The following is a 27,453-nucleotide window of genomic DNA, read 5'->3' as shown; positions in this document are numbered from 1 at the left end:
ATAGGACTGTGTTATTCTCCATTCCTCACCCAAATCACACTTAGAGTACGTTTTTTCCTGAACCTCCTGCTTTGACACAAATCCATGCCCATAATAAAGCACAATTAACCTGTGAGGAAAAAGCAGAGACCTGAGGACAATGTTTGAATGAAATGTGGCATATCTCTAGAGTCCTCTTTTGCTCATCCAATGAGAACAGACTTGCAAGAATTTTGTTAAACAGTCTAATAATTAAGTAACCAAGCTCTTAGGCTTTCTGATGTCCCCACCCTCCTCTATCCTAAGAAGAAACAATTAGTTTACAACACGATTTTCTCCATTTAGCTCCTGCATAGCCTTTTCTTTCTCTTTTTCATTCACTCATTTCACAAATATTTATTGAGCACGTATCAAATACTAGGCACTGTTTTAGGATCTAGGGATATAACAATGAATAAAACAGACAATAATCTATCAATGAGCTTTTTATTTTAATGGCAGAAAAAGATAATAGACAAGTAGGTAAAATATGTAATATTCTTGGTAATGATAAATCCTAAGGAGGAAAAATAAAAGGAAAGGAGACAGAAAATGTCAGGGGAGTTAAAATGTTAGATATTAATAGAATAACCAAAGAGGGCCTTCCTGAAATTTGACTAAAAATCTGTAAGACGGAAAGGAGCAAACCATGCAGATATTCTGGAGAAGAACATCCTGGGCTGAAGGAAGCAAAAGCGCAAAGGTGCTGAGGTGAGGGTGTGACTGGCATGTTTAGGAAACAGCCAAGAAGCCACCAAGGCAAGATTAGGGGGAGCCAAGGAAAGCACGAGGAAGATGGAGTCGGAAAGGGAAAGGCGGCCACAGGAGGAAAGGAAGCTCCAGAGCTGAGAATCCTGATTTCAGAAGAATCGAATGTGCAGATGTAGACATCAATGCAAGTTTTGACAGGAGGGCTGGCTAATGTGGTCACGCCCCAGGAGTCAAAGTGTTTCAGAAGCAAGGAGAGGGGTGCCATAAGGGTCAGAAGATGACAGCCGCAATGAGGGAAGTGAGTGGTTCATTCTGTTGACATTGGATTCAAATGTGAGTCATTTTACAGGGGAGAGAGGAAAATTGGTTTACAAATGGCAGTGAAGAGAGAGGATGATGCCTATCCCTCTTGCAGGCCCAGGGTTAGGAGGCGCATGAGGGAGAAAGCAGCAAGGAATGAGTCTTGCGGGGGAGGCAGTCCTCAGTGGAGAGCCAGATTTCAGATAGAAAAGGAAGCAAATGGAAAGAAAGCCCAGAGAAGAGGCTGTGGATGTCGTGGATTTTGCTGATAACTGACTTTGAATAGCAGATGGCCCAGGAAAAGGATTTCAGGTTTAGAAAGGGTGGGAGATGGATAAAGGAAAGGCAATTCTCTTCTTACTCAGTTCCTTTAGGCACTCCCCTGCTTGCAGTTTTATTTTCATCTTTTCTAATCCATCCTTTTCTTTCCATTCTTCTTTCATCTTTATACATTTCTTTGACTTATCCTAACCTGTCCCATCCTATTTTTCATTAGTAGTAATTTTCCTTTCTGTTCCTTATGTCTCTAAGATTTCTTTCCATCTTATACTTCAAACTTTCCTTTAGATGTGGGCTATCTTTTTTTTTTTCAAGCTTCCCTCTTTTTGCTTTTCAATGTTTAACTTTTCTTTCTAGGAATAATCCATGTGGTTGTTTGCTTTGAGGATGCTTTGAAAGTCTCTGAAATTACTCCAAAAAACAATGTTCCAAATGTTACTCAGCAGACTCACGTCTTTGGCACATAACGATGTCCGTTTCCTCACCTGGACTTTGACAGGTTCCATCCAGTGCTCCAGAGTGTCAGCAGTGATGTTCTCAGGCAGCATCACGGGGTCACTTGGGGGGATTACACACAATGGGGAACACACTGCACCTGAAAGAACAGAAGTTTACAGCAGAGACTTGAACTTCCCAGATCTCGTTCTTTTTCTTTCAGGAATCAATAGCTTTGAGTTTTTAAAGAACAATTGATTTCATTATGGGTCACCATATTATGATGTTGTAGGCAGGGCTGATAGTCATCTGTGTTCCCGTAAGGGTACTTTCACACTAATTGGTAAAGAGAGTCTCCCCCAACCTAACTCCACTTGCCCCAAGTGTCCCCTCCTCTGTCTTGTCCAGGATAACACCTCCTCTGGAATGTCTGAATTTCTACACGCTCTAGTAATGGAAAGATTGACTCCAGGCCCAGCTAGCCTCCAAGATCCCCTCCAGGACTCTAGCTAGACAAAGTCTATCCTGATTGGCTCATACCTTTTAAGTATATCTAATATCATTCCTGTTTACATGGTCTCCTGGAAGCTTATAATTGCAACAGCTACTACCTAAGAACTTGACATGCTGGTAGTGGTGGTGGTGGATGGCAGGAAATGACCCATAAATTATAAAATTACTCCAGATACTATTCTCTCCGTTGCTGCACTAAAGATAATTGCATTGGCAGGCAACAAACCTATTTGATTAAAGGAGGAAGCAGTGAAGAATCAGAAGCAGAGACTTTGGGTATGTATTGGTCTCTTGCAGAAAAATCTTGCTATATTTCCTTCCACACAGAGTCCAAATATCTCCTAAAATTATATTAAGAGGCCGGGCACGGTGGCTCAAGCCTGTAAGCCCAGCACTTTGGGAGGCCGAGATGGGTGGATCACGAGGTCAGGAGATCGAGACCATCCTGGCTAACACGGTGAAACCCCGTCTCTACTAAAATACAAAAACTAGCCGGGCGAGGTGGCGGGCGCCTGTAGTCCCAGCTACTCGGGAGGCTGAGGCAGGAGAATGGCGTAAACCCAGGAGGCGGAGCTTGCAGTGAGCTGAGATCTGGCCACTGCACTCCAGTCCGGGCGACAGAGCGAGACTCCGTCTCAAAAAAAAAAAAAAAAAATTATATTAAGAGAAAATACACTCTCTAGGTTCTCTATTTCCTCATCTATAGATTTGATGATTTCCAAGTTTCTTTTTAGTCCTTACTCTCTATGTTTCTATGTTTTCAGTGACTTTTAAAACAATCAAAAGAACTACATCCCTCTTAAGGACTCTAGATACGTGAGTATATGATATTTTAATGCAGAAATTGGACGCTTGGAGGATGAGAATCTGTTTGTGAAACACCACCCAAGAGGCACATCTGAATTCCCTGATACTCTATGCCTGACCACAAGACATCACTGTGCAAATAGCATCTTGAAGATGGCAATGAGCTTACTAATTAATGCAAATTATACTCATTGGCATTGGTTAGAATGTCTGATAAAATTACTCCTTGCAGTTCAGAATTTAGGAGTAATCTTACAAGGTTTCGCATCAGCTACAACTCTTTCCTATGATATTTAGGGCCACCCAAGGCAAAGTTAACATCACTATAAATCAGTTCTGGCCACAAAGACGTTTAATTGTAATTGCTTGAAGAAGAAGTTGTCCATGGCTCTGGAACCTAGTCCTCTGCAGAGAAAGAATGGTTGAAGAATGATGCATGAAAGAGGAATCTCAAATCATCCCTTTCAGTAATTCTCCACTCCAGTAACAACCACAGAGAATGAAGAAGAATAGAAGAGCCCAGCAGACACATGCTATGTGGCTACACAGTCCCACCTTTCATCTTGGAGCTACAAACCATACCACAAATCCATCTGGTCTAGGCCCCTCAAAGTTGCCATAAATCTCATTTTTACTAAAGCAGCTAAAAGTCAACTTGCAATTTCAATCCACTCTTTAGGGAGAACAGTGTCTCTGCTTCGAGATTCAGCTGGGCAGCCTGGGTGCAGTGGCTCATGCTTGTAATCCCAGAACTTTGGGAGGCTAAGGTGGGCGGATCACCTGAGGTCAGGAGTTTGAGACCAGCCTGGCCAACACGGTGAAGTCCCATCTCTACTAAAAACACAAAAATTAGTCAGGCGTGGTGGCAGGCGCATGTAGTCCCAGTTACTTGGGAGGCTGAGGCAGGAGAATTGCTTGAACCCGGAAAGCGGAGGTTGCAGTGAGCTGAGATTGCGCCACTGCATTCCCGCCTGGGTGACAGAGCAAGACTCCATCTCAAAATAAATAAATAAATAAAATTAAAAAAAATTCAGCTGTGCTCAACAAAAGAATGACATGGAAATTGACTTTAAGATTCACTCCTATCCTTACCAATCCCATATCCTTGTCCACATTTGTACTCCACGGAATTCAGCTCTGAGGGGGGTGGTGGGCATTCTCCTTGCAGATTCTCACACAACTTAAACTCCTGGGTCCACAGTCCCTCTTTAGTGCAGAGGATGGGAAGCTAGAATATGAAAAGTAAACATCTTAATTATTGTTTTGTTAACTTTATTGAGAGTTGAAAACAAGTGGTCTGATTAAGTCGTAGTATTCTCCAGTTCTAGAACCTGGACCAAAAGACACTATTGAAACAACATGTTGTTACTGGTCAAAAAAAAAAGCCAAAAATTTCTTTGTTTTTTCCAGGCAGAGGAGTCATGATGACAATTTTTTTCCATTAATGAAATGTATTAACAATGTATTTTCCTTTATATATAGGAATACAATCAGCTATCAACCAAAGCTCATGAATTCAGAGCTATTTATGGAATTGTTTCCCAGATGGTGTTATTTTGCACTGATTCATCCTTACTATCACACAAATGCTGCTTGTGGCAAATGTCAGATTTTTTCAAGATGAGTTTCATCCAGTGAAACCAATTCATAATATTTCCTAAAGGTGTGTTTTTGCCTTTCTGCTTGAATGAACACATCATAGTTGCTTTTGGTCTCACCAAAATTCTATTCCCTTTCTCCACATGTGTGCTGGTTTGTATAACTCTTGGCTCCACAAATTATACTTTATCTAGAACACAGAGAGTAGCACTAACTCTCAAAACTCCAAAATGTAAGATTTTAGAAATGTAGGTAGCCCTCCCTTCATCTGGTCAACTCGATGGTTCCTTAACCCATCAGTGCAAATGGATGTGCTTGATTTCTCAGGGGTCTCATTTTCTGCCATATTCTTTTCACATCTGTTCCATGGTGCTTACCTTGGAGTACCGAAAACTTAGATAACAGGTGCCGGGGAGCAGACAAGGACATTGACCTTTGCCTAGGAAGTCTGCTTGACTTCCTGTCTCATGTATGTGTGTGAGACTTGAAAAGATTCTAAAATAAAATTGCTTTTAGTCACACAACCAAGATAAGACTGTGTTTTTCATTTGAGACCTTTTGTGCCAAAATCCTAGGGAGGGGAATAGTCAAACAGCACTTCTAGCTTTGCCAAGGAATTTGTGTTTCTGTTCAGGGCTCTGTTCTAGAAAAATAATAATACTAGTATTTTTAGTCAACTTATGTCAATGGCCATCCATGAGAGGGGATCACATTGCTAAATCAGGATCCTATAATTCTTTTTGGAATATACCTGGTACTCCACCCACTGGATTCTTCTTCTTACCTCAGAGGAAGTTCTGAACTCAGGAGAGAACATTTCAAAAATGTGGTATTTTCTGAATTTTCTATTGCATAATACCAACACTCCCGATTAGAATCCCAAGTCTCTGCCTGTTGGAATTCTTTAGAAATTTCATTTCTCAAATTTATTGGATTGGGCATCAAGATTAGAGCATAGCCTGATCCAAAATAAGTTCAAAAAGTGTTTTTTACCTTTTCACTTTCCTGGTTACAGTTGAGTACACACTGGCTGTCCAGGTTGAAGCCATTGGTACATTCATACATGCCTTCAAACACAGGAGGAGGTGGCTCACACACCACAGGAATGCAACTGCCTTGCTCCCAGATTCCACCTTCCAGGCATTGTATCTTCAGGAACTTGCTGATAAAACATAAAACAAAAGAGCTCATCAGAATCTCTCAAGGAGGTCATGAAAGAAGACTGATCCTCAGCAATATGGGATAAGAATTAGCAAATAGGCAGGGACAGATGGTTCTTGTGAGCCATATGTCCCACTGTCTGAGGCTAATTTCTAAATCATGGAACTAAAAATAGTAATGTTCATTTATTATTTGAAGTAGTACTAAATGTTATATAGAAATATTTCATCTATTACTCTTAAGAGGGTTTGATAAATAGCGCAGCATCTAAATTGTAGTTCGGTTTTCTCTGAGATCTTCATCTTGGAAAAGACTCACAACTAAATACAATGAAATGACAGGTAGGATGGGGTAAAGAAAAGGTTATCACACATTCAGAGAACTGATCAGAAGTGATTTGAGGATCAACAGTGTTGATACGGCAATATAATTGATGAAGTTGCTACTATTTATTGGTTCCTCAGAGAGGGGAGAAAGTGCAGCAATATGAGTTTTCTTTTAAAACAGAGATTCTGAACCTAACTTTCAGAAGGACAATAACTTCCAAGATGACTGCTTCATTTGTTTACGAGTTTATTTTTCCTTGGAAAGAGTGCATACCTTTCACCAGCTTCTCAAAGTAGACATGACTCAATACTGCCCTGGAAGAATTGGTCCTCCTTCTCATGCCCAGACATGGTCCCCAACCAGAGTGACAGCATTTGATGTGGACTGGAGTCAATGGAATTAGGGTCCTTGCTACTGAGGATTCCATTCCATTCCCCTTTTGACTCACTGCAGTTTGAAAGTGCTTTCCATGTTGCTGTTTTAACATATCCACTTCTAATGCAAAACACTCCTGGTTACAGATAAGCTTGTAATTCTAAAATAAAAATAACCCTTTGGCCATTGACTCTTTCAAACATGTAGTAGCCTTAAATTACCATTTTCTAGTCTCATTATGCCCCTTTTAAGGTTAAATATGCCCACCAACCCCTGCATATTATCTTCTGACTATTGTGCCATACCTCCTGTGGGCTTCTGCAGTACTCTAATCTTACACTAGTAAAACATTTATCACATTGTTTTATAAATGCACATGTGACTGTCTTTCCCACTAGATTGAAAGCTTCCAGAAGCCAGAGGCTATGTGGTGGTCTTGTTTTTAATTCCCAAGAACTAAAATAATATATGGTTTATATTCAGCATTAAATAAATATCTGCTGAATTGAATCACTGAACTGAAACTAACAGCATGTCAGGCACATTGCAAGGCACATTTGATGATACCAAGTTGAATCATTATAATACTAATGAAATCATCTTTTTTTTTCTTTTTCTTTTTTTTTTATGAGACAGAGTTTCAGTCTTGTTGCCCAGGCTGGAGTGCAATGACGCTATCTCAGATCACTGCAACCTCTGCCTCCTGGGTTCAAGTGATTCTCCTGCCTCAGCCTCCCAAGTAGCTGGGATGGCAGGCACATGCCACGACGCCTGGCTAATTCCTTATTTTTAGTAGAGATGGGTTTTCTCCATGTTGGTCAGGCTGGTCTTGAACTCCCAACATCAGGTGATCCACCCGCCTCAGCCTCCCAAAGTGCTGGGATTAGAGGCATGAGCCAATGTGCCCAACCTATGAAATCATCTTTTTAATCCCCACTTCATAGAAACACACTGAACGATGTTAAGTAATTTGTCAAAGATCTCACATCACAGAATTCATTCAACTTCAAATAATTTTAATAATAAAATATTTTAATAAACATATGTAAATAATATATACTTAGAAATAAGTTGAGTGTTTTATTATTACATAATCACTTAGATTCATATCTTTTTTTTTTTTTTTTTTGAGACGGAGTCTTGCTCTGTCGCCCAGGCTGGAGTGCAGTGGCCGGATCTCAGCTCACTGCAAGCTCCGCCTCCCAGGTTCACGCCATTCTCCTGCCTCAGCCTCCCGAGTAGCTGGGACTACAGGCGCCCGCCACCTCGCCTGGCTAGTTTTTTGTATTTTTAGTAGAGACGGGGTTTCACCATGTTAGCCAGGATAGTCTCGATCTCCTGACCTCGTGATCCGCCCGTCTCGGCCTCCCAAAGTGCTGGGATTACAGGCTTGAGCCACCGCGCCCAGCCTAGATTCATATCTTTATTCCCAAGAACATTTTGCAATAGAAATCTGATTTTTGGCAGGGCGTGGTGGCTCACTCCTATAATCCCAGCACTTTGGGAAGCTGAAGCAGACAGGTTTCTTGAGGTCAGGAGTTAGAGATTAGCCTGGGCAACATGGCAAAACCCTCATATCTGCAAAAAATACAAAAATTAGCCAGGTACAGTGGCACGCACCTGTAGTCCCAGCTGCTGGGGAGGCTGAGGTGGGAGGATGGCTTGAGCCTAGAAAGTCGAGGCTACAGTGAGCTATGATCTTGCCACTACACTCCAGCCCAGGTAGAGTGAGACCATGTCTCAAAAAAAAAAAAAAAAAAAAAAAAAAATCTGATTTTTATGACTGGAATTTTTTTGCATCATAGTTCTTTCCGACTTTCAGGTTCAGGAGTACATGTGCAAGTTTGTTACATGAGTAAATTGTGTGTCACAGTGGTTTGGTGTACAGATTATTTCATTACCCAGGAAATAAGCATAGTACCCTGTAGGTAGTTTTTCCATCCTCACCCTCTTCTTCCCCTCCACCCTCAGGTGGGCCCCACTGTCTGGTGTTCCCTTCTTTGTGTCCATGTATACTCAATGTTCCCTTCCACTTACAAGTGAGAACATATGGTATTTGGATCAAACAACATTTAAAGGTAAATGTTATTATCCACACTTAAGAAAACTGAACCTGAGAGAAAAGTAAAGCTTACTCAAAACACACAGTAAACCCTGCAGGCAGGATGCAGACCTGGGTTTGCTCACAGCCGAAGCCCCCGGTCCTCCTGCCACATCAGGCTCTGACTGTTTCTGGCGCGCTCCACAGTTTTACTAACGCATCCTCATCCTCGGCTGAGCACTCAGATGCCCTGTGTCCCAATGCCACATCCATAAGTGGGCAAAAAAGAAGTTTCACTTTAAATTTTTGTATTGAGTAATGAATTACACATAGAAAAATATGCAAATCTTAGTGTGTGGCTTGAGGGAGTTTTACCTGTGAATACAACTGGGTAACCAATCACCAGTCAGATCAAGATGCAGAACATGTCTAGCCCCTAAGAATTCCCCCTTGCATTCCTTCCCAGTTAAAATCCCCCCACCCTCATGGCATACAGTATTCTGCAACACCACACACTTCTGATTTTCATCAGCATAGAGGAGTTTTGCCTGGTTTTAAACTTTATACAAATGAAATGTACTGCTTAGTAAATTGCTTCTTTCCCTCCAGAAAGATGACATTTAAAAATGCCTCTCCAAATATATTTTCAATTAAGGGTTTGCAGCTCTTTTTTACTCTAGCGAGGCTCCTTTTTGTCCCTCTCCTAGAATGGATATTTTACTCCTCCTTCACACTGCAGAGTTTATATCCTCCCAGGGACTCTCTGCTTTCCACCACCTCCCACAGATGAAATCCTTTCCCTACCTCTGCTGAACTGACATCCCCCAGCTGGAGAAAGCAGGCAATACCACTGACAGCAGGGGAGAGGCACGGCTATAAAAACCTTGCATGTCAGCATGGTTATAAAGGAAAACCCTTGCTTGGCCAGGACGATCATATTTTGACTTCATGTGGTATTTTTCTCTGAATTGGTTGGAATACTTCAACCATGGAAATAGTCTTCCTTTTCCTTGCCCAGAGTTAAGGAGCCATTCAAGAATGCCGATTTCATATATTTCCCTGCCAGTTTAATAACCTCAGGGGTGAGAGTAGACAGATCAAACTTGGATGGGGAAGAAGAATGTAGCCTTCCATCGTGGCACCCGGACAACACAACAGGCCCTGTGCTACAAACCACCATCAACACAGGAAGGAGGATGGCTAGAAGGCAGCAAGAGAATAGCACAGCTACACCGGACCCTGACTGGAGAAGAGGCACTGCAGGGAAAGGTTGGCAGACAGAGTACCAATTCCATAGGAAATTCTGTTTTCTTTCTGCAGGAGTTCCTTTGCCCCTCTGAGCCTCAATTCTTTTTCCTCATGGTTTCTTCTCCCTTTGTACAGAAGACGGCTTTGCACTGCCATCTCTCCATGGGCCTCCCAGGACTTCCACATCTCTGTATATCAGACAACCAATGTCTCCACCCTCAGTCTTCTAGCAAAGCATTTGATAGGTTAAGTATCTCGGGGCCCAATAGTGAGGGCTGTCTCATTTTGCCTGATGTTCATGTCGTGGATCCCAGCTTACGGTGCAAGCCTTGAGATTTCAAGGTATGGAATTTGGCACTGCAGTGCTATGAGCTGGTTGGATTGTGCCAGGAATTCAGAGTGTTCTGGATTCTTCCTAGTCCCAAGAAATTTGGTTTCCCCACAGGGCCCTTGAAGAAGACTGAAGCCTAAATCTCGCCACCCATCCTGCTCATGTTTTTGTTACCTAGCGCTATGGACTAAATGTTTGTGGCCTTCGCAAACTCATACGGTGGTGAAATGCTAACTCCCAATGTGATGGTATTTTAGGGGGTGGGGTCTTTGGAAGGTAATTAAGTCACGAGGGTGGAGCCCTCCCAATGCCCTCATGAGAAGACACGTAAGAGCTTGCCTTCTCTGTGCTCTGCCATGTGAGGGCACAGAAAAAAGACAATCATCTGGCCGGGTGCGGTGGCTCATGCCTGTAATCCCAGCACTTTGGGAGGCTGAGGTGGGTGGATCAGGAAGTCAGGAGTTCGAGATCAGCCTGGCCAACATGGTGAAATCCCGTCTCTACTAAAAATACAAAAATTAGCCGGGCGAGGTGGCAAGCGCCTGCACTCCCAGCTATTTGGTAGGCTGAGGCAGAAGAATCACTTGAAACTGGGAGGCGGAGATTGCAGTGAGCCGAGATCACACCACTGTACTCCAGCCTGGTAGACAGAGTGAGACTCTGTCTCAAAACAAACAAACAAAAAAAGACAATCATCTGCAAGCTAGGAAGGTACCCTCGCCAGATAAGGGATCTGCCAGCACCTTGGACTTCTCAAGTTCCAGACCTGTGAGAAACAAATGCACGTTGTTTAAGCCACCCATCTATGGTATTCTGTTGCGGCAGCTCAAACTGACTGAGACACAGCAATGGACGGACTGATCCCCAGTGCCTCTGCATTGCTTCTAGTTTGGTGATGTTGAGGAGTGACCTTTGACACCTTTAAAATCATGAATGAAAAAACTGGTTTATTCACAATGATCCTTTGTGCGTGGCTTATGCATCAGGAACCAAACGACTCCTTGAAGTCATGAAGTGAATAGATTGCATTTGAAAGAATGATAGCATTGGATACTAGACAAACAGGCCCTTACCAGGACAGAGATTCCAAAACATCTTTGATAGCCCATGCGAAGTACCCTACATGTAAAACATTCTCCAAAACATCTCTTTTGTAGGCAGGAAATCATATTAGTAACCATGAAGTGATTTACCCGCATACAGCAATTCATAGATTTCAAAGTTTTCAAATCATAATACAACATTCTGATCATGAGATCAATGATTTCCAACTTACATGTGTAGACCAATCCCATCAGAATTATGTAGAAGCCACTTCAAAAAATCTAGATTGCTAGGCTTAGTGCATTAAGCCTTCTGAGAGTGGCCCAGGACTCTGTATCTTTAAACTTGTCAGAAGTTTTTATGTGCAGCCAGGTTGGCAAACTACTAAAATTCATGCTACCTTCTCATGCTAATAAGGTGCAGAAACCAGAGAGGAAGATCATCCACCTCACAGCCCTGTGACTATTCCATTTGGTCTTTGCTAAGCATCCAGCCTTTTGGCTAGGGTTGTTAGTTGAGAGTTCTTGCTCTGTGATTTCTTCCTTACTCTGTAAATGGTGTCATGAGGAGTTGGGGTTGGGGGAAGGTTTGTATTTATTTTCCCTCTAACTTCTCTAGACAAATCAGCACAATTTCCAAGTTAGAAGGTGCTTTTTCCAATTTCGAGAACTTATGGTATCCTCCTAGTGCTGAAAACCCAGCTGTGCTCTTTCTGCTTCTTACATAATTGCCAGAAATAAAGATCTTGTAATCAAAACTTGGCTGAAAGTTTGATTGATGTCACTTGAGACACACATAGTCTACCCCATCCTTCTATCACCACTGTAGGGTTTTCAAGAGCAACATTTATTTTCTATTGGAGAAAATAAAAGAATGATTTGTTGAGTCCCAGAGAATTATCATGTCTTTGCCGATCAAGGGCACCTGGTGTCTCCAGTGGGTACTCCCTCAAGAATAATAACAACAACAGAAAGACAATAACATGTAGAGCTGGACACCCCACTTCTCCTCGGGATCCCTTCCCAGCCAGTCAGCAAGCACCAGTCAGAGGGAACTTTCAAAAAAATAAATTTCCCTGTGTAGAACATTTCAATTGCTTCTGTTAGGAGAAAAAATAAAATCCAAAGTTCTTTCTTCAGTCTACTAGGTCCTGTGTGTTCTGGCCCCAATTTCTCCAACCTTATTCAACGTCACATTCACCTTCCTTAATGCACTTCATCGACACTGGACTTAGAATCCCAAGCACAACCCATGACCTTTCCAGCCACAAGAGTTGATGCCATTCTCTAGAGTCATGATGCTTTTCTTTTTTTTTTATCTTCTCCTGACTGCCTCCTTCTCTTTCTTCCTATCTAAGCATAATTCTTACCACCCCAGAGCATCCTTATTTTGCCCCTCTAACTTTTTCCTTTTTAATCAAAGCATCTTTTTTCTTTCATAGGATGCATACCCTGAATTATTTTGTGTATTGGTCTTACTTGCTTATCATCAGCTCCCACCATGGAAAAAAGCTTGGTGAGGGCAAAGCATTATTTGCTATGATATTCCCAGTGCACAGCACAATGCCTGGTACATAATAGCTGTCAATAAATATTGGTTCAATGAATGTATAGATGTTCATTTTATAGATGAGGTAGGATTTAGAAACATAAAATAACTTGCCTGGGGTTATCTAACTGGCTGATGGCATAGCAGGGATGTACACTATGATGAGTCTCATGACAATGCCTATATTATAATATGGAAGCATTCATGTTTCTACCAATGGAGCTACAGATAAATTACCTCTCCTCATTTAGTGCATTTGTGCTGAGGATCCCCAAATCCTATCATTTAGAATATCCCTAAAAAGAAGATGTAAGGGAAAGAGGCAATTGCATTATTTCCATTATATGAATTAGAAAACTAAAGCATTAATTTGTTGTGTTTTGTCTGATACATGGTCAGTTTTTGAACTGAAGTTAGAAAGCCTTTTCACTCTGAATACGGTTAAACCTCTCACTACACACAATGTAGTACCTAAAGCAGCAATATTAGAATCACCAGGGAGCTTGTTAGAAATAAATCTCAGGATCCACTTCAGACTGACTCAACAAGAATGTGCATTTTTAAAAGACCCCCAAATAATTCCTATGCATATTAAAGATTGAGAAATAGTGATCTAGACCAATTTAAAAGACATGGTTCTTGGCTGGGCGCTGTGGCTCAAGCCTGAAATCCCGGCACTTTGGGAGGCCGAGACGGGCGGATCACGAGGTCAGAAGATCGAGACCATCCTGGCTAACACGGTGAAACCCTGTCTCTACTAAAAAATACAAAAATCTAGCCGGGCGACGTGGCAGGCACCTGTAGTCCCAGCTACTCGGGAGGCTGAGGCAGACAAATGGCGTAAAACTGGGAGGCGGAGCTTGCAGTGAGCTGAGATTGGGCCACTGCACCCCAGCCTGGGCGACAGAGCGAGACTCCGTCTCAGAAAAAAAAAAAAAAAGACACGGTTCTCTACTTAGCCCCAAACAGAACCATCAGCACTTCCAAACCCCAAGCCAGTTTTCCTCTAACAAATTGCAGCCCTGGTTTCCCAAACCAATATCCTAAATAGGGAGTAAGCGGACTTCAGACACGGTCAGTCTGCAGCCCATCATAGTTATCATGCACTCTCTAATACCAGATCTCCTGATGTCCTATTCTAGCCCTTTCTACAAGATGAGAAACAGTATCAGTATCAGCAGGACCATCCAACAAGACATACTGGATTTGGCCTTCTTCTCTGACAAAGAAAAAAAAAAAAAAGCCCCTTACAAAACTCTCCTCACATGTAAAATAGAGCCTCTCTGAAAAAAATGAGCCACCTGCTAACTCGTAAAAGTGTGTAGACTATTTTTACTTCCATGTCCCACCCCTCACTTTTATCTTTGGACTTTCTTCTCCTAATTCTTGTGTCTCCAGATTGGCAGGTACAATCATGCCTGGTCCCTAGGTTTGAACACTTAAACCCAAGTTGGAGGCCCCTTCTCCATTTTCCATTGCTGATGTCTTAATCATCTACATCTCCTTTCCTGGTCTTGCTCACTTCAAGTTCAACAACTCCCACTTCATCTCTTTTCATGAGTTTCTTCCATTCTCCATGCAGCCAACAGGTTTTTCTACCAAATATGCCCAGGTTACACCCTAAACTAAAAACATTTAATAGGAACCTCTTTCTTTCACCATTCAATTACTTGTCCATTTATACATTCATTTAACAAATATTTATTGAGCACCAAGGATATGCCTATTTATTATTTTAGGTCTTGCAGTTGTAAAAACAAATATAAATATTATAATAGGGTTGGAATACTGACCTGAGAGAGGCACCAACACTGCCTGCAGACAGGAAGAATATCAGCAAAGGAAGACTTTGAGTGGGTTCACCAGGGAGAGAAGCGGAAGAGGATATGCCAGGCAGAGGGAACAGTGCAGGTGAGAACCCAGAGATTTTCAAAAGTCTTAGCCAAAAGTGTAAATGGAGAAATGGAGGAAATATGCATATTCCCTCTACCTCTTCTTCCCTCCCTCTCTTTTCTACCTATTGTTGGGGAGAGTCAGGGCAGGGGAAGAGCCTGAGGGAAGTCCACTGGAACAAAATTCGGGCAGAAAAGAGCAACACACTGTATACACTCAACTTCAGGGGGCAGGTGATCTCATTTGTAAGAACTCCTTTTGTCATCTTCACAAATCTTTTAGCATAAGAATTCCTCCAGGTATTGTTATATTTCTGTTCCTGATCAGTCTGACTCACAGACAGGCATGATCAAAAGTGCTCACAGGTATATACACACACTCACACCCTCACTTGGGAATTAACTTAACCACTGCAGGTCACTGTTGCTCCTTGAGAAAGCAATGTTATTTGCATGGTCCCTTATCTGGAAGCCACAGCAATGATAAGACCCTAGTCTGCTAAAAAGGTGTGGTATACCTAAGGACCTGGAATACATACAGGTGGATCCTGCATTGGCCATACTCCTGACATTACATTCCTTGATGTGGGCTGGAAGAAAAAGAGCTGATTAGCATTTTCCTTGCCCTGACTGAAAAGGGAGAATCAGAAGTCACGGTGGCTTCGGCAGGCCTTTAGTGGCTAAACTGGGAGATTCTTATCAGGAAGAACATGTGGCAGAGTGGCTGAAAGCAGGTGCTCTGGAATCAAGAGATGTTAGAGCTCTAGCCTTGGTGCTTAATAAATCTCTAACTTTAAAAAAAATCACGTAAACTCCATTATTCTCAGTTTTCCTCACTGGAAAATAGGGATAGTCATACATTCTCCACAGGGTCATAAGTAGATTATGTGAGGTAGTATATTTAAAGCACGCAGTTCAATGAATGGCACATAACCACGATCAACAAGCAGCGGAAATTACTAGCTATGCCTGATGATCAGAAGATCTGCTCAGCCACACTCCTCTCTCTCTCTCTGTGTGTGTGTGTGTTGGGGGGGTGGGGGGTGTGTGTGATGAGTATGGAATGTTAACATTCTGCTCATTTTCTCCACCCTACTTAATTCTTCACATTTCTGTCCCACCCAGAATCCCTCAGGAGACAGTTCATGAATCAGTTTGACCTGGCCTGACCCCATCACTAGAGAGCAAAAGCAAAACCACAACCAAAATGTTCACTCAATGGGCTGAAGAAAGTGTGAGCCGGAGACACAGGAGGAGTAGGACAAACGAAGACCAGAAACAGCAGCAGGGGGTGAAGTTATGGGTAGAATAAAGTCCTACTGGTTTATATGTAACAATTAAGCTCTTACTCAGGTTTCTAAAAATTTACTCTGATTAATAGATATTAGCAGTCAATATAAAACAGCAAGTTTTACTATATGATGCTCTCTAGTTTGGGATTGAAGTTAACAGGTAAATTTATGAATTCAACAAGGGCTGAGTTTGAAGTGAGCATGCATGCTGGTCACCAGGACCCTTGAAGCCTGCAGTCAAGATCTGGTCTGCAGCTAGGTGTGTATATGAGTGGCCAAGGCTTGGGGCAGAGATTCAATCACTGTGAAGCCAAAAGAGGCTTTAATAAATTAGCCTAAAGCTCACATTATCCTACAATGGCAAGAGATTTGAGGATTCCAAGGATAAATTTTGAATGTATTTACTATAAACACTAATTATAAAGCCAGGCAAGGTCTTATTGGAAAGAAAACACATTTCTATTTCTCACAGTTACATGAGTGTACATAGAGATTAATGTGTGTTCTTTCCTTGAGCAATCATAGATAGAACATGTGTATATACATGTGTAGGTTTAGCACCTATTCACCTATGTATAGGCATCTCGCTATGACGCAGAGCTTAACAATTAGGTAGATTACTTTTATAATTTTTTAAAAGCTATGAATCCAGGATACTTAATTAGTTTTATCTTGCCTTATCTGCACAGTTTTCAGATGATTAACTAAGTCTTTCTTTCCCTTCCTAGGATAGGATAAAGTCAGTTTGAATCTTCCAGAGTTTCAAGCTATGGTTCAAAAAGATCAAGAGCCTAAAAATCTGGGTAATGTCTCCAGGACATGCCCTTGCCCTTCTCCTTCCAGACCAGCCTGACTTTATTTGCTCATCCTAATTTTTTAAATTATGACCAGATCTATCTTGCTGATTACATGGTTTCTTTTTCTCTCTCTTTCCCCCATTTTCCTTGATCTACTTGAAGCCACTGTAGTACTTGGTCACTTCTTGAGTTGTCAGCAGGATGATATAAAGCAGACAGAGAGTGTAAGAATAGTACATTTTTAAAAATTTAATAAACTTTCTATTTTGGTGTTTTCTTTTATAGGCAAAGGGAAATGCACTTTTTCCACTGGTAATTGAAGACTTGTACCTCTGACCTCGAATGCCAATTCCAGTCTTCCTGGACTCTGTGCTGTTTTTTTTTTTTTTTAATTTGTTTTGTTTTGTTTTGTTTTTAGCATAGGAACCAACCACAGATGGGAGACAATGGCCACGGATAAAAATGTAGCTGAGTGTACTCTGTGTTAAAGAAGAAATTTCTCTATTGCACCAGAAGGATAGCCCAAACGGCAACAGTCATTTTGTAAGAGCCATTAACCTGGTAGAAATTATGATGGTGTTGATGATGATGGTAATGGTAATGATAATGAGGATGGTGATGATGATAAACAGCAGCAGTGTTGATGAACTGAAGCATAATATGACCAAAAATTTCGCTCAGTTCTTTGCATCTATTATCTCATTTATTCCTTACAAAAACCTGTGAGTACACCTATTATTTCTATCTTGTAAGTCAGAATAATGATGTTCAGTACAGATCAGTAACTTGCTCAAGGTCAAAAAGCTAATAAATAGTGGAGTTGAGATTCAAATTTAGATCTCAATAATGCCAGACCCTGTATAATTAACCACTAAATGAGGAGATAAATCTTAGACTAAGAAAACCCTTCTTAGCCATTTGACTAAATTACCTTCTTTAGAAGTTTTAGGGATGTGTTTAATTCTAAAACTTAATTCTAGAAATTCTAAAAAAGTTTTCCCAATATTCCAACTTCAAGGGAGAACTAGATCCAGTTTTCTTGGATGTGAATGGATAATAATGAACCAAAACCCATCAAGAAGGAGAGAACAAAACCTTGGCTGTTCATGCAGACCAAAAGTTATTCAGATATTATTCTAACAGTGCCCTAAGTGCAGTCTACTAAGTCCATGTCTGTGCAACAGTTGTGTTTTAATATACCACTGCTTTTTTTTCTGATGGTAATAAATCGTTATGTATCTACCACTTCTTGCAATGATGTTTTACCAAAGTGTTGGCTCTTCTCATTGGTTCTGTGGAGATAGAAAATAAAATAGAAATGTTTGGAGCTAGAAATCACTCAATTATTTCCCTTTATTTTACGAATGCAGGAAAGGGCTCAGAGAAATGAAGTGATTTGCTGAAACCAAAAGCCTTTGTAGCCAATAGCACAGTTTTTGGAGTCAGAATGGTTTTCATCCTAATTTTACTATTTATTGGCTGAGTGATCATGGGCAGGCTACTTAACCACACTGAGTCTCAGCTTCCTCATCTATAATAGGGGATAATAATAATATTCTAAAATATTATAATTACTATATCAAATTATATACTATTATATAATAATATATTTTACTATACTATTATTTTGTTAATGATAAAATATATTACTGTTATGGTAAATTATTGGGTATTGTGTACAAAATACCTAGCATATATAGCACACAGTGACAAATCATCATCACCATAGTCATCCTCATCAATACCCAATAGAACAGAGCCCAGGCTTTAAGCTTTTTAACACTGCCACACCAATCTTTCTATGTGTGTGGAAACGGGTCAAATATACACACCCAGCTCCAGTCCATCTCAGGCTCTCCCCCAAGTTAGGTCAGACAAGGCTTCACTAAAGGCATTCACCAATCAAACATTTGTTAAATAATAAATAGTCACAATGTGAGGCCTGTTAATTTCAGCCTTGACTTTCATTTGTGCTTATAGAACTTAAACAGATTTATGTACTTTGGAAAAGTTGATGTTGTGGGCAACCCTCAGAAAGGATGGATGTTTACAATTACCGACAAGAAGATCTGACACTACAGCACCCTACAGATGGCATCTTGATGAGTGACTTATAGAAACAAAGATTGTCTAACTAAAGTTGGAAGGTTTGAATCATTTAGAAGTTAAATTAATTATGGGCTCTAATGACGTTAACCTAACCTTCACACATAAAGATAACACATAATGAGAAAAAGGCAACCATGGAAGTGAAAGATAAGGGAGAACATAATATAGTCATAATGATAAAATATAAGTCAATCACACTTACTTTAGCTTCCCAGGAAATCAGGTTAATGAAACAGCAAAGGAGTGATTAACAATGATGTGTATGTGGAAGTAAATTGCATAGGAGAAAAAAGAAAGGGTCTTAAAGGAGAGTTTGTGCATATTCTACAATGTGACAAGGAAAGAACTCCTGAAACTACATATACTTTACAATCTCCTTGGAGTTACAATTTTGCTTACATTTTCTCTATTACCCTCAAAAATAAAAAAGTCTCAAAGGGACGTGTTAAAATCTATCATGCAAAAGTTCTGCTACAAAAATTTTAAATAGAGAAGTCTTATTCTGGATCTTTCAGGAAAGTCAAAATTTCATAACTGATATTAATCTAACAGGAACAAAAGTTTGACTAGACCAGTGCTTCTTGACCTTGGCTGTACATGGTAGCAACTTGGGGAGCTTTGGAAAATACAGATGTCTGGACTCCACTCCCAGAGATTCTGACGTAATTGGTTTGGGGTGTGACCTGGACATTAGGATTTTTAAAATCTCCCTGGGTGGTTCTCATGAGCAGCCAAGTATGAGAAGCATCTTTCTGGTGAGCTTGTTGAGAGGTAATCCTTTTTCTGTTACCATTAACTTGCAAAGAGTGGCACTAATCAGGCATAAATATCTGTTGAATAAATAAAATTAAAACTGTCTTTGAAGAATGACCATTCTTTCTATGTCATTGAGAAAATTGCTAGAAAAAAAAATACTACATATGTATGTTTAAAGTTCTCACTCACTCTAAAGCATTTGAAACAAGGATCTCTATCACCTTGTAAGAAAAACCTCTCCTTTCCTTCACTATTTTTAGCATCAACTTTCACATCAAAATTCTATCATAAGTTTGCATATAAATGCAATGCTTTTACCCATTTAGAAAGTATTGAATACCTACCAGTAAATAACTAGTCACTGGGCACAAGATGCTAAGCAAAATATTCATGGTCTATTTGCCAATATAGATGAGTAACCAGATCATTTGTAATCAGTGAGATAAGTGATATCATCAGAGAAATTTGGTGTACAATGGCAGCCTATGAGAGGAGGCCTACAGTCTGGGGAGACCTGGTAAACTTCCTGGACAATGTCACACCTACACTAAAAATAAGAGAGTAAGAGTTAGTCAAGCAAAAGGTTACTGTCAGGGAGAGCTCTGGGAAGAAGGAATTCCATGTCTGAAGGCCTTGACTGCCACGGCTTCCATGAAGATATAAAACAACTCCAGTAGTATTAGAGCCTATGCTAAGAAGGTTGTGTAAGAGCTGAAGGGAAGTGGTCTGCAGGGAAGATAGCGAGCAATGAGGCTGGAGAAGTAAGCAAGGCCCTGCCAGATTGTGCAGGCACTGAAACTATCTTAATATTCAACTTTTTGCCCTTAAATAAAGTGGCAGGTAGGTTGATCACTCATTTTCATGTGGGGAAATAACAAAACTGGATTTGAGGTTTTTGAAGGCCATTTTTGCTGCAAAGTGGTGAATATATTGAAGAGAAAAGGACTGGAGACAGAAAGATCAGTTCAGAGGTGAAAAATGATAATAGTCTATAATAGAGACTCGGCAGCAGGGATGGAGAGAAACAAGCATATCTGAGTCAGTAAGATAATGACAGAGTTGATAACTGATTTGAGAGAAGATACAGGGCACTGAAGAGTCTCAGTTGATGTGCAGGCACCCAGTTCAACCAGCTTCACAGAACACAGAAAGATATGCATATTTGAAAGCCTCTGTTTTGAATAGTTAAGAGTTCAAGATGTAGACAGGATATCCAAGCGGCAATATCCACAAGCAGTTGGTCTTATGGGCCTTATGGCCCTTAAGGGAAGATACTATATTGGCAGGTATGAATTTAGGGACTATCAGCATGCAGATGGTAACTGAGGCTACAGGGTAAATGAGCATCATGCCTGACAAGTTGGAAAAGAGAACTCAGACAAACATCAACTTTAAAGAAATGGGCAGAGGAATAAAAGCAGAAAAGAAAATCAAGGGTGGACAGACAGGAAGAAGGAACATGAATCAGGGAGCAAGATGGATGAGAATCAAGGAAGAAGAGTTTCAAGAAGGAAGGTGTGGCCAAAAACTCTGTAACAAAGATCCTGACTCCATTTTTTGAGGTTGGACTGCCCAGGTCTTATTTATGTGTCTGCCTTTATTCCTAACCCAGAGACTGGCATAGAGCATGCAGGGGATGAATATGCCATCTGTGACATCCCTGGGTAGAATGAGACAAAGCTGGAACAGAGATATCAGAGGAAGTCAAATCCAGCACTTATCATTCTTTTGCCTTGAAACCATGGACTTGAGAAGAAGCAGGAGGGGAATGTATTTGGCTGATATTTTAGTAATTGTTTCCTTCTTTTAAAAAAAGATGAACAAAAAGTAATATCTGGCATAGCATATGTTTTGAACTTCAAAGTTTGTAAAATGCTTTCACAACATTGCCCGACATTCAGCCTCAAAACAACATTGTTGGATAGAAATAGTTACTACTTCCCACATTATAGATGCAAAAACTGAGATGCACGAACATTGAGTATTTTGCTCAGGGTCATGCAAGCAAGTTGCAAATATAACCCTCAAAAATTATTTTTTACTACACTGTACAGTAGCATAAAATTATCATGTGCCCATTCTCTCTGGATTGATTTCCCTTCTGCTTTTCTCAATTTCTTCTCTTTGTGCTTGCATGCCCTAGAAAGAAGTTGAGGGCCTCATTTGTACAATGCTGGGCTTTTTCCACATGCAAGGAACAAGGCTGACATAGTTCACTGAGTAAACACGAGCAGCAAGTGGCAGTGATTTATGCTAGACTTGCAAACTTCTGATTACCAATCCACCACCTGCTATGTAAACAGGTGTAAACTAAGATTTAATCAGCTTACATAACACGGTAAATAATTTAATCTTTCCTCAGCATGGTGCTTGTGAATGTCAACGTTTAAGCCCAAACTGATGCTGACATTGTGATGCAAGCATCCACTTTCTCAGTCAGAAAAGCTGTGTCCAAAACTGTCCCTCAAACCCAGAACTCCACCCAGAGTTCTGGGTGGAGGCCTCATTTTTTCCCAACATAAAGCTGAGACATGGCCCAGAAAACTGGTGATGATCTTGCTGTCTTTAATTCCTCCCGGTCCTGAGACATTTCTCTGACCCCTGGTCATTTATTCTTCAAGGCACTATTCTGCAGATATCTGAGGTGGCTGCTGGTGTGTGAAAAAAGAGGCAAGACTAGAGAGGAAAAAAGCAAGAAAACAGCAGCCTTCAGGGTAACTGTAGTAACGTTTTCACTTAAAGATTAGCTGGGTACTCACTGCCTATGCAAATTGCCTCTAGATGCTATGAAAATCACATGCAAATATGCTCTTGGTTGTCAAAAACTGTTTACTGCATCTGCTAGAGACCACAGAACCAGGGAGTGTTGCCTCCTATGAATTTTTCATCAATATTGTTTATGTTCTAATCAGCCTGGCCCTTCCCTCTGGTGGAAAGGGCAGGGTATGGGCTTGCTCTTCCCCTCCCACTTATGAGCCTGGGCCTTTTCTAGAGTGGAAGGCCCTGGGAGAGGTCATTGCTCTATTGGCCAAATGTTAACATGGTTGAGAGATCAACTAGAGAAAGGGTAAATGGGAGTCAGATAGCTTCCTGATTCTTTTTCTGTCCCTTTAGACCATCCTAGCTTACAAGAAAAGGTTGTATGCCCCGGCACCACTGGTAATACCATAGCTAGGATTTTGTTAGTTCAAAAACAAAATCTTAAAAGAATACATATTGACAGGCTTTGAACTAATGTAGCTAGGTAAGTGCTAGGTAAGAAACAGATTTGGTTTCTCCTGTAGCTACATAATTTATGGTAGAGAAAGAATAGCTACTATTTCCTAAATGCAAGGAGTTTCTTTTCCTGAAAGTTTTTTGTTCACTCAGAAAAAGTTTCTTTTTCTGAAACCATTTATTGAGTAATTGGCACAAGCCAGGCACTTGGCTGGATATTGAGTTAACCTTGAGTTGGATATTGAGTTGAAGGTTGAATTATCTTTCAACTCAATACTGATGCAAGCATTATTCTAAACTTAAAAGGATAAGAAGGAGACCTAGAAGAAAGGAAGGAGACCAAGACCCAAAGAGTTAAGTAACTTGCCTGAGGTTACTCAGCTGATAAAGGGGGGATGAGGATTTGAACCCCAAGATGTCTCTAGTGGAAGCCCTTCCTCTTAAATTACATTATAAAGTTTGTGTTCTTTCAGATCCCCCAAGACATTGAAAGAAAAGTGTTTCTGGCCACAGGTCTAGGAGTGCACATACTTAAAATTCAGGAAGGAGAAAGCAGAAAGACATAATAACAATATTAATAGCCAAAATGAGTTGAGTTTTATATTTTTAAAATAAATTTACTGAATTTTTATGTTTTATTCATATCATTCATTTAGTTCCTACATCAGCCCTAACTGGTAGATATTTTTTTTGTTATCATCATCCCCTTTTTATAGAAAGAAAATTGAGGCAGAGAAAGGAATTTTCCCAATATCCACAGCTCATAAGGGTCTGTGCTGGGGACCAGGCCAGGCCTGCAATTGTAAACTGGACTGACGAGTATAGGCCGGCACAGAGTTGGATTCAGGTGACACATACAACACTTGGGACGCTGCTAACTCTTACTTTCAAGGAAAGTGATCATTAGGGCAGAAATTATTTTAAAAAGTACCCAAGTGAGACTGTGGGATCTTCTATGGGAGAGAATACATTTACATAAAGCACAGCAGGTTACCTGCCTGTCATGACTGAAGAATATAGTCCTGCAGGTAAAGAGAGATCATACAGAAAAACAAACATAACAAGCAGCGAGGTAGGTAGAACTCCAAAGACCAGGAACAATTCAACTTACTTCCTGACTTTACCCTCTGCACTTTCTGCCACATAGTACCCTGGTTTGCATTCATATTTGCAGATGGTGCCCACGTCGTGGTTGTCCTGGAGGCAGTGAGGCAGGAGCAAGTTGGCATTCAGAATAACAGGGGGAACATCACACTCCAACTTGCAGTAGACTTCAGGGAGAGACCAGAGACCATCTTCAAGACATGTCAGCCATGGGCTCAGTCCTGACTCCAGGAAAGAGAAGCACAAGATGCTCAGAACAGAGAGCCCAGAAAGATAATCATAACAGATGAAATAAAAACCTCTCAACTTACTGGTGTCTTTCAAAAGTCACATTATTCTTTCTTGAGTAGCATCTCAAAAATCCCATGTCAAATGTTTGTCCTACATCTTTTTACTTATAGAGCATCCAGTGTGATGCTCTTACATAAAACAGAGGTCAGATAAATCTTTCTTGACCCAAATGAAAGAAGGGCTACCAACTAAATCATTACTTCTTTTCCTACCTACAAATAATAAAAATATAGCAGTGATGGTATCATGGAAAGCATTAAAATAATAATAGATGACAATTTTATAGTGCTTATTATATGCCAGGCACTGTTCTAAGCATTTTACATGTATTAACTTGTGTAAACTTCAAACCTCAAACAACCCTATGAAATAGATCCTATTATTATCCACCATTATGCAGATGAGGAGATTGGGGATCGGTAACTTGCCCGAATTAGTAAGGGGCAGAATCAGGGTTTGAACAGAGGCAGTTTGGATGCAGAGTTCTGTATTTAAACACTGTACCATATGCCTTAGTATAATTCATGGTTTCTCCAAATGCAATCCATGAACTACTCACCATAGCATCATTATCTCACCCCAGACTCACTAAGCAAGAATCTCTTGGAAAAGGTTCAGGAATCTGCAATTATAGCAAGCCTCCTGAGTCATTATTAAGCACATCAAAGTCTGAGAAGCCATCAGTTAGAGCAGGCTCCACCCTATCTTTATCTCTAACCAGCACTAAAGCCAGGGACAAATTCACACATTACTCAAAGGATGGTTGTTAAATATTAAATTTCAAAATGTGCACAATAGACTGTATCTTGATTATGAATATTATCAGGACAACCATTCTAGTAGGCTTGCCTCTGGGGTACACATCATCAAACAAAAATAGAGGAAAGTCTAAGATTCCTTCATTCATGAGAACCTGAGCCAGTGCATCCTTTCAAGTAGCTGGGGACAAAGAGTGGTGTTGCCCTTTGGGACTTTTCTGGAGTTATCAGAAGATGGTGACACAGTGGAGTAAATGGGAAAGGTGTTGGAGTGATGAAAAGAGTCCCAAAGTACCCTCAAGAGCGAGGGATGGAAAAGAACTTGCATACAGTTCCTGGTTGACCAGACAATACCTTGCAGCTTGGCTGGTGGGACACACGAGATTGAGCAGCGTTTCAGAAAGTTGGTTCCCTCTGAGCAGGAGAAGTTTGCATAGTTCACCAAAGACAGGTCAGGAACACCACAGTCCACAGGAAGGCAGCTCACATTCTGGTCCCAGTGCCCAGAAGAACATGTGAGCAGAATTTCCTTCTAGAAACAGAGAAATTGCTTCTGTCAAAGTCACAGTAAAAAACTTATCAGAGTAGTTTCCAGGCTTTAGAAGAGTCTCGGTGATTATCTGTCTAAACATTTAAAACAGGACAAATTATTTTGCCTTTCTCCCTCTTCAGGCCTCATTGTTTTAATATACATTCTTACAATACTCAGTATGATGCTGATAAAAGAAGGCTGCTAGTGCCACAGAATCATGACATGGCAAGACTCCTTCAGGCCATCTCTGTTGTCTGCTTTCCAGTTGCTCCTCCAGACCTGTTCTCAACTCTTCTCCGCCCTGCTCTGGTCCAGGGAAACTGACCCCAGTGGATTTCATGCCTCTGACTTGTAGTTGCATTCAGATCCAGGACACAGTGTCAGGAGCCTGGAGAGGGAGAGGAGAAGAGGGAGGCCAGGGTGCTGATTCTCCCCACTCTCTCCCAAGGGTCACTGCAGATTGGCTGCATCTTCTGGAAGCCTGCTCCACACAGTTTCTGCTCCTTCTTCCTGTGATTCTGCACTCCTAAGGTAAACCTTTCAGGCCTAGGGGTGATAACTGAGCCCCTTCACCTGGGATACTGCACCATCTCCTTGTGATTTTCCTATATCCTGCCTACACATTTATGAGTGGTCCCTTGATTAAATTCTCTCAAATTGCCCACTTTTGAGTATGTCATCTGTCTCCTGCTGGCACTCTTATTAATAAGCCAACTGATAATGCTACTGAAAATAATTACCTCCACTGGGAATGGTGTTGAGAGTCAATGCATACAAGGCATCTTCCAAACCTTGTAGTTAAATGTGAGAGATTCTAGCCATTTCCTAGGGCCTGCCATTTCAGTGAGGCAGCCCTAGAGCACACTGCTACTAATTCAATGAAGACATATTTATCGAGCACCTAGAAGGGCCAGGTCCCGTCCTAAACAAGATATCCTCCAGGAACTAAAAATCGACCAGGCAAGCAAATCTCATGTTGAAACAATGATTCAAAAACATGTGAAGGGGGAAGAATAGAAAGGAGAAAAAGAGGGAGGAAGGCAGAAAATAAAGTAAAGAAGGAAATGTTAAGAGCTACATTTTTGTTTGTTATATCCTATCCCCTTCTGTAATGGTTAGAAAGAATGCCATATAAAGACTGCAAACCATAAAACAAAAGTAGAAAACTGAGATCAAGAAGAAAGAAAACATAAATATGCAACAATAAAGTCATATTGTATAATGCATGCTCCTGTGTGATGGTACAACAGGAGCTGGAGGAGGAACTGCCATCCTCGGCCAGGGAGGACAGCATGTAGAAGTTCCACAGAATAGATAATACAGGATTGGCCTTTGAAAAATGATCAGGACTTCCCAGCAGTACAGGGGGAGGTGGGAGAAGAAGGTGTCTAGGGTGGGGGGAATGTAACAAGCTAGGACCTGGAGACCTAGAAGCTTATGACTTGTTTGAAAAACGCACAGCCAACATTCTAGCTACTGGATTATCAAAGGTCAAAGACAGAAAGGGGAGTTTCTATGGCTGAGCCAGCCATCCTGCCAGGAAATCACAGTGGCACCAAAGCCACAGGTAAAATGACTGCTGAAGGCACCTGTCACCCCCGACACCAACTCCTGGCTAGCTGCTCCTTCCTGCTTCCCAATGTTTCCCTGTTGTTTTCCAGAAGGACCCAATTCAAAGCCAGACACATTTTTCTGTTTAGTTTCGGTTCTTGTGTCAACAAAAAGCAAACATCCCCACTGTCTTGTGATCACGAGCAGGGATTGTATAATTTCCTTCATGGGGCCAGCCTCAGATGACAGCACGTTTGGTCAGCTGGAGAGTGCCCTTGCTGACTGCGCCATGTGGTTGGCAAACAGTGAGCTCCCACCCTTCTCCCAGCCCAGATGCTGCCCCTCACTCACTTAACACAACATGCAAGTCTGGCTCTAATTACAACGAGCCACTATCACTTAAAGAATGCCTCTCGGC

General features: G+C 41.1%; 1 protein-coding gene across 3 annotated transcripts in view; it reads right to left on the bottom strand.

The window, feature by feature from the left end:
- Positions 1-27,453, bottom strand: part of PAPPA2 (pappalysin 2) — a 417,104-nt gene that overhangs the window by 61,436 nt on the left and 328,215 nt on the right. For all 3 annotated transcript variants that reach the window (XR_001004080.1, XM_011962377.1, XM_011962378.1), the window contains 5 exons: positions 25,307-25,484; positions 23,911-24,124; positions 5,656-5,824; positions 4,156-4,291; positions 1,794-1,903 (listed from right to left, as the gene is read on the bottom strand). Coding sequence is in view for 2 of the 3 variants with exons in the window: in XM_011962377.1 (XP_011817767.1) it covers positions 1,794-1,903; positions 4,156-4,291; positions 5,656-5,824; positions 23,911-24,124; positions 25,307-25,484 (807 nt within the window). In the remaining variant the exon portion in view is untranslated. The remainder of the gene's footprint in view (positions 1-1,793; positions 1,904-4,155; positions 4,292-5,655; positions 5,825-23,910; positions 24,125-25,306; positions 25,485-27,453) is intronic.

Source organism: Colobus angolensis, unplaced genomic scaffold (assembly GCF_000951035.1).
Source record: "Colobus angolensis palliatus isolate OR3802 unplaced genomic scaffold, Cang.pa_1.0 Scaffold59, whole genome shotgun sequence".
NCBI lineage: Eukaryota > Metazoa > Chordata > Mammalia > Primates > Cercopithecidae > Colobus > Colobus angolensis.
This window is presented reverse-complemented; position numbering and strand designations above follow the sequence as displayed.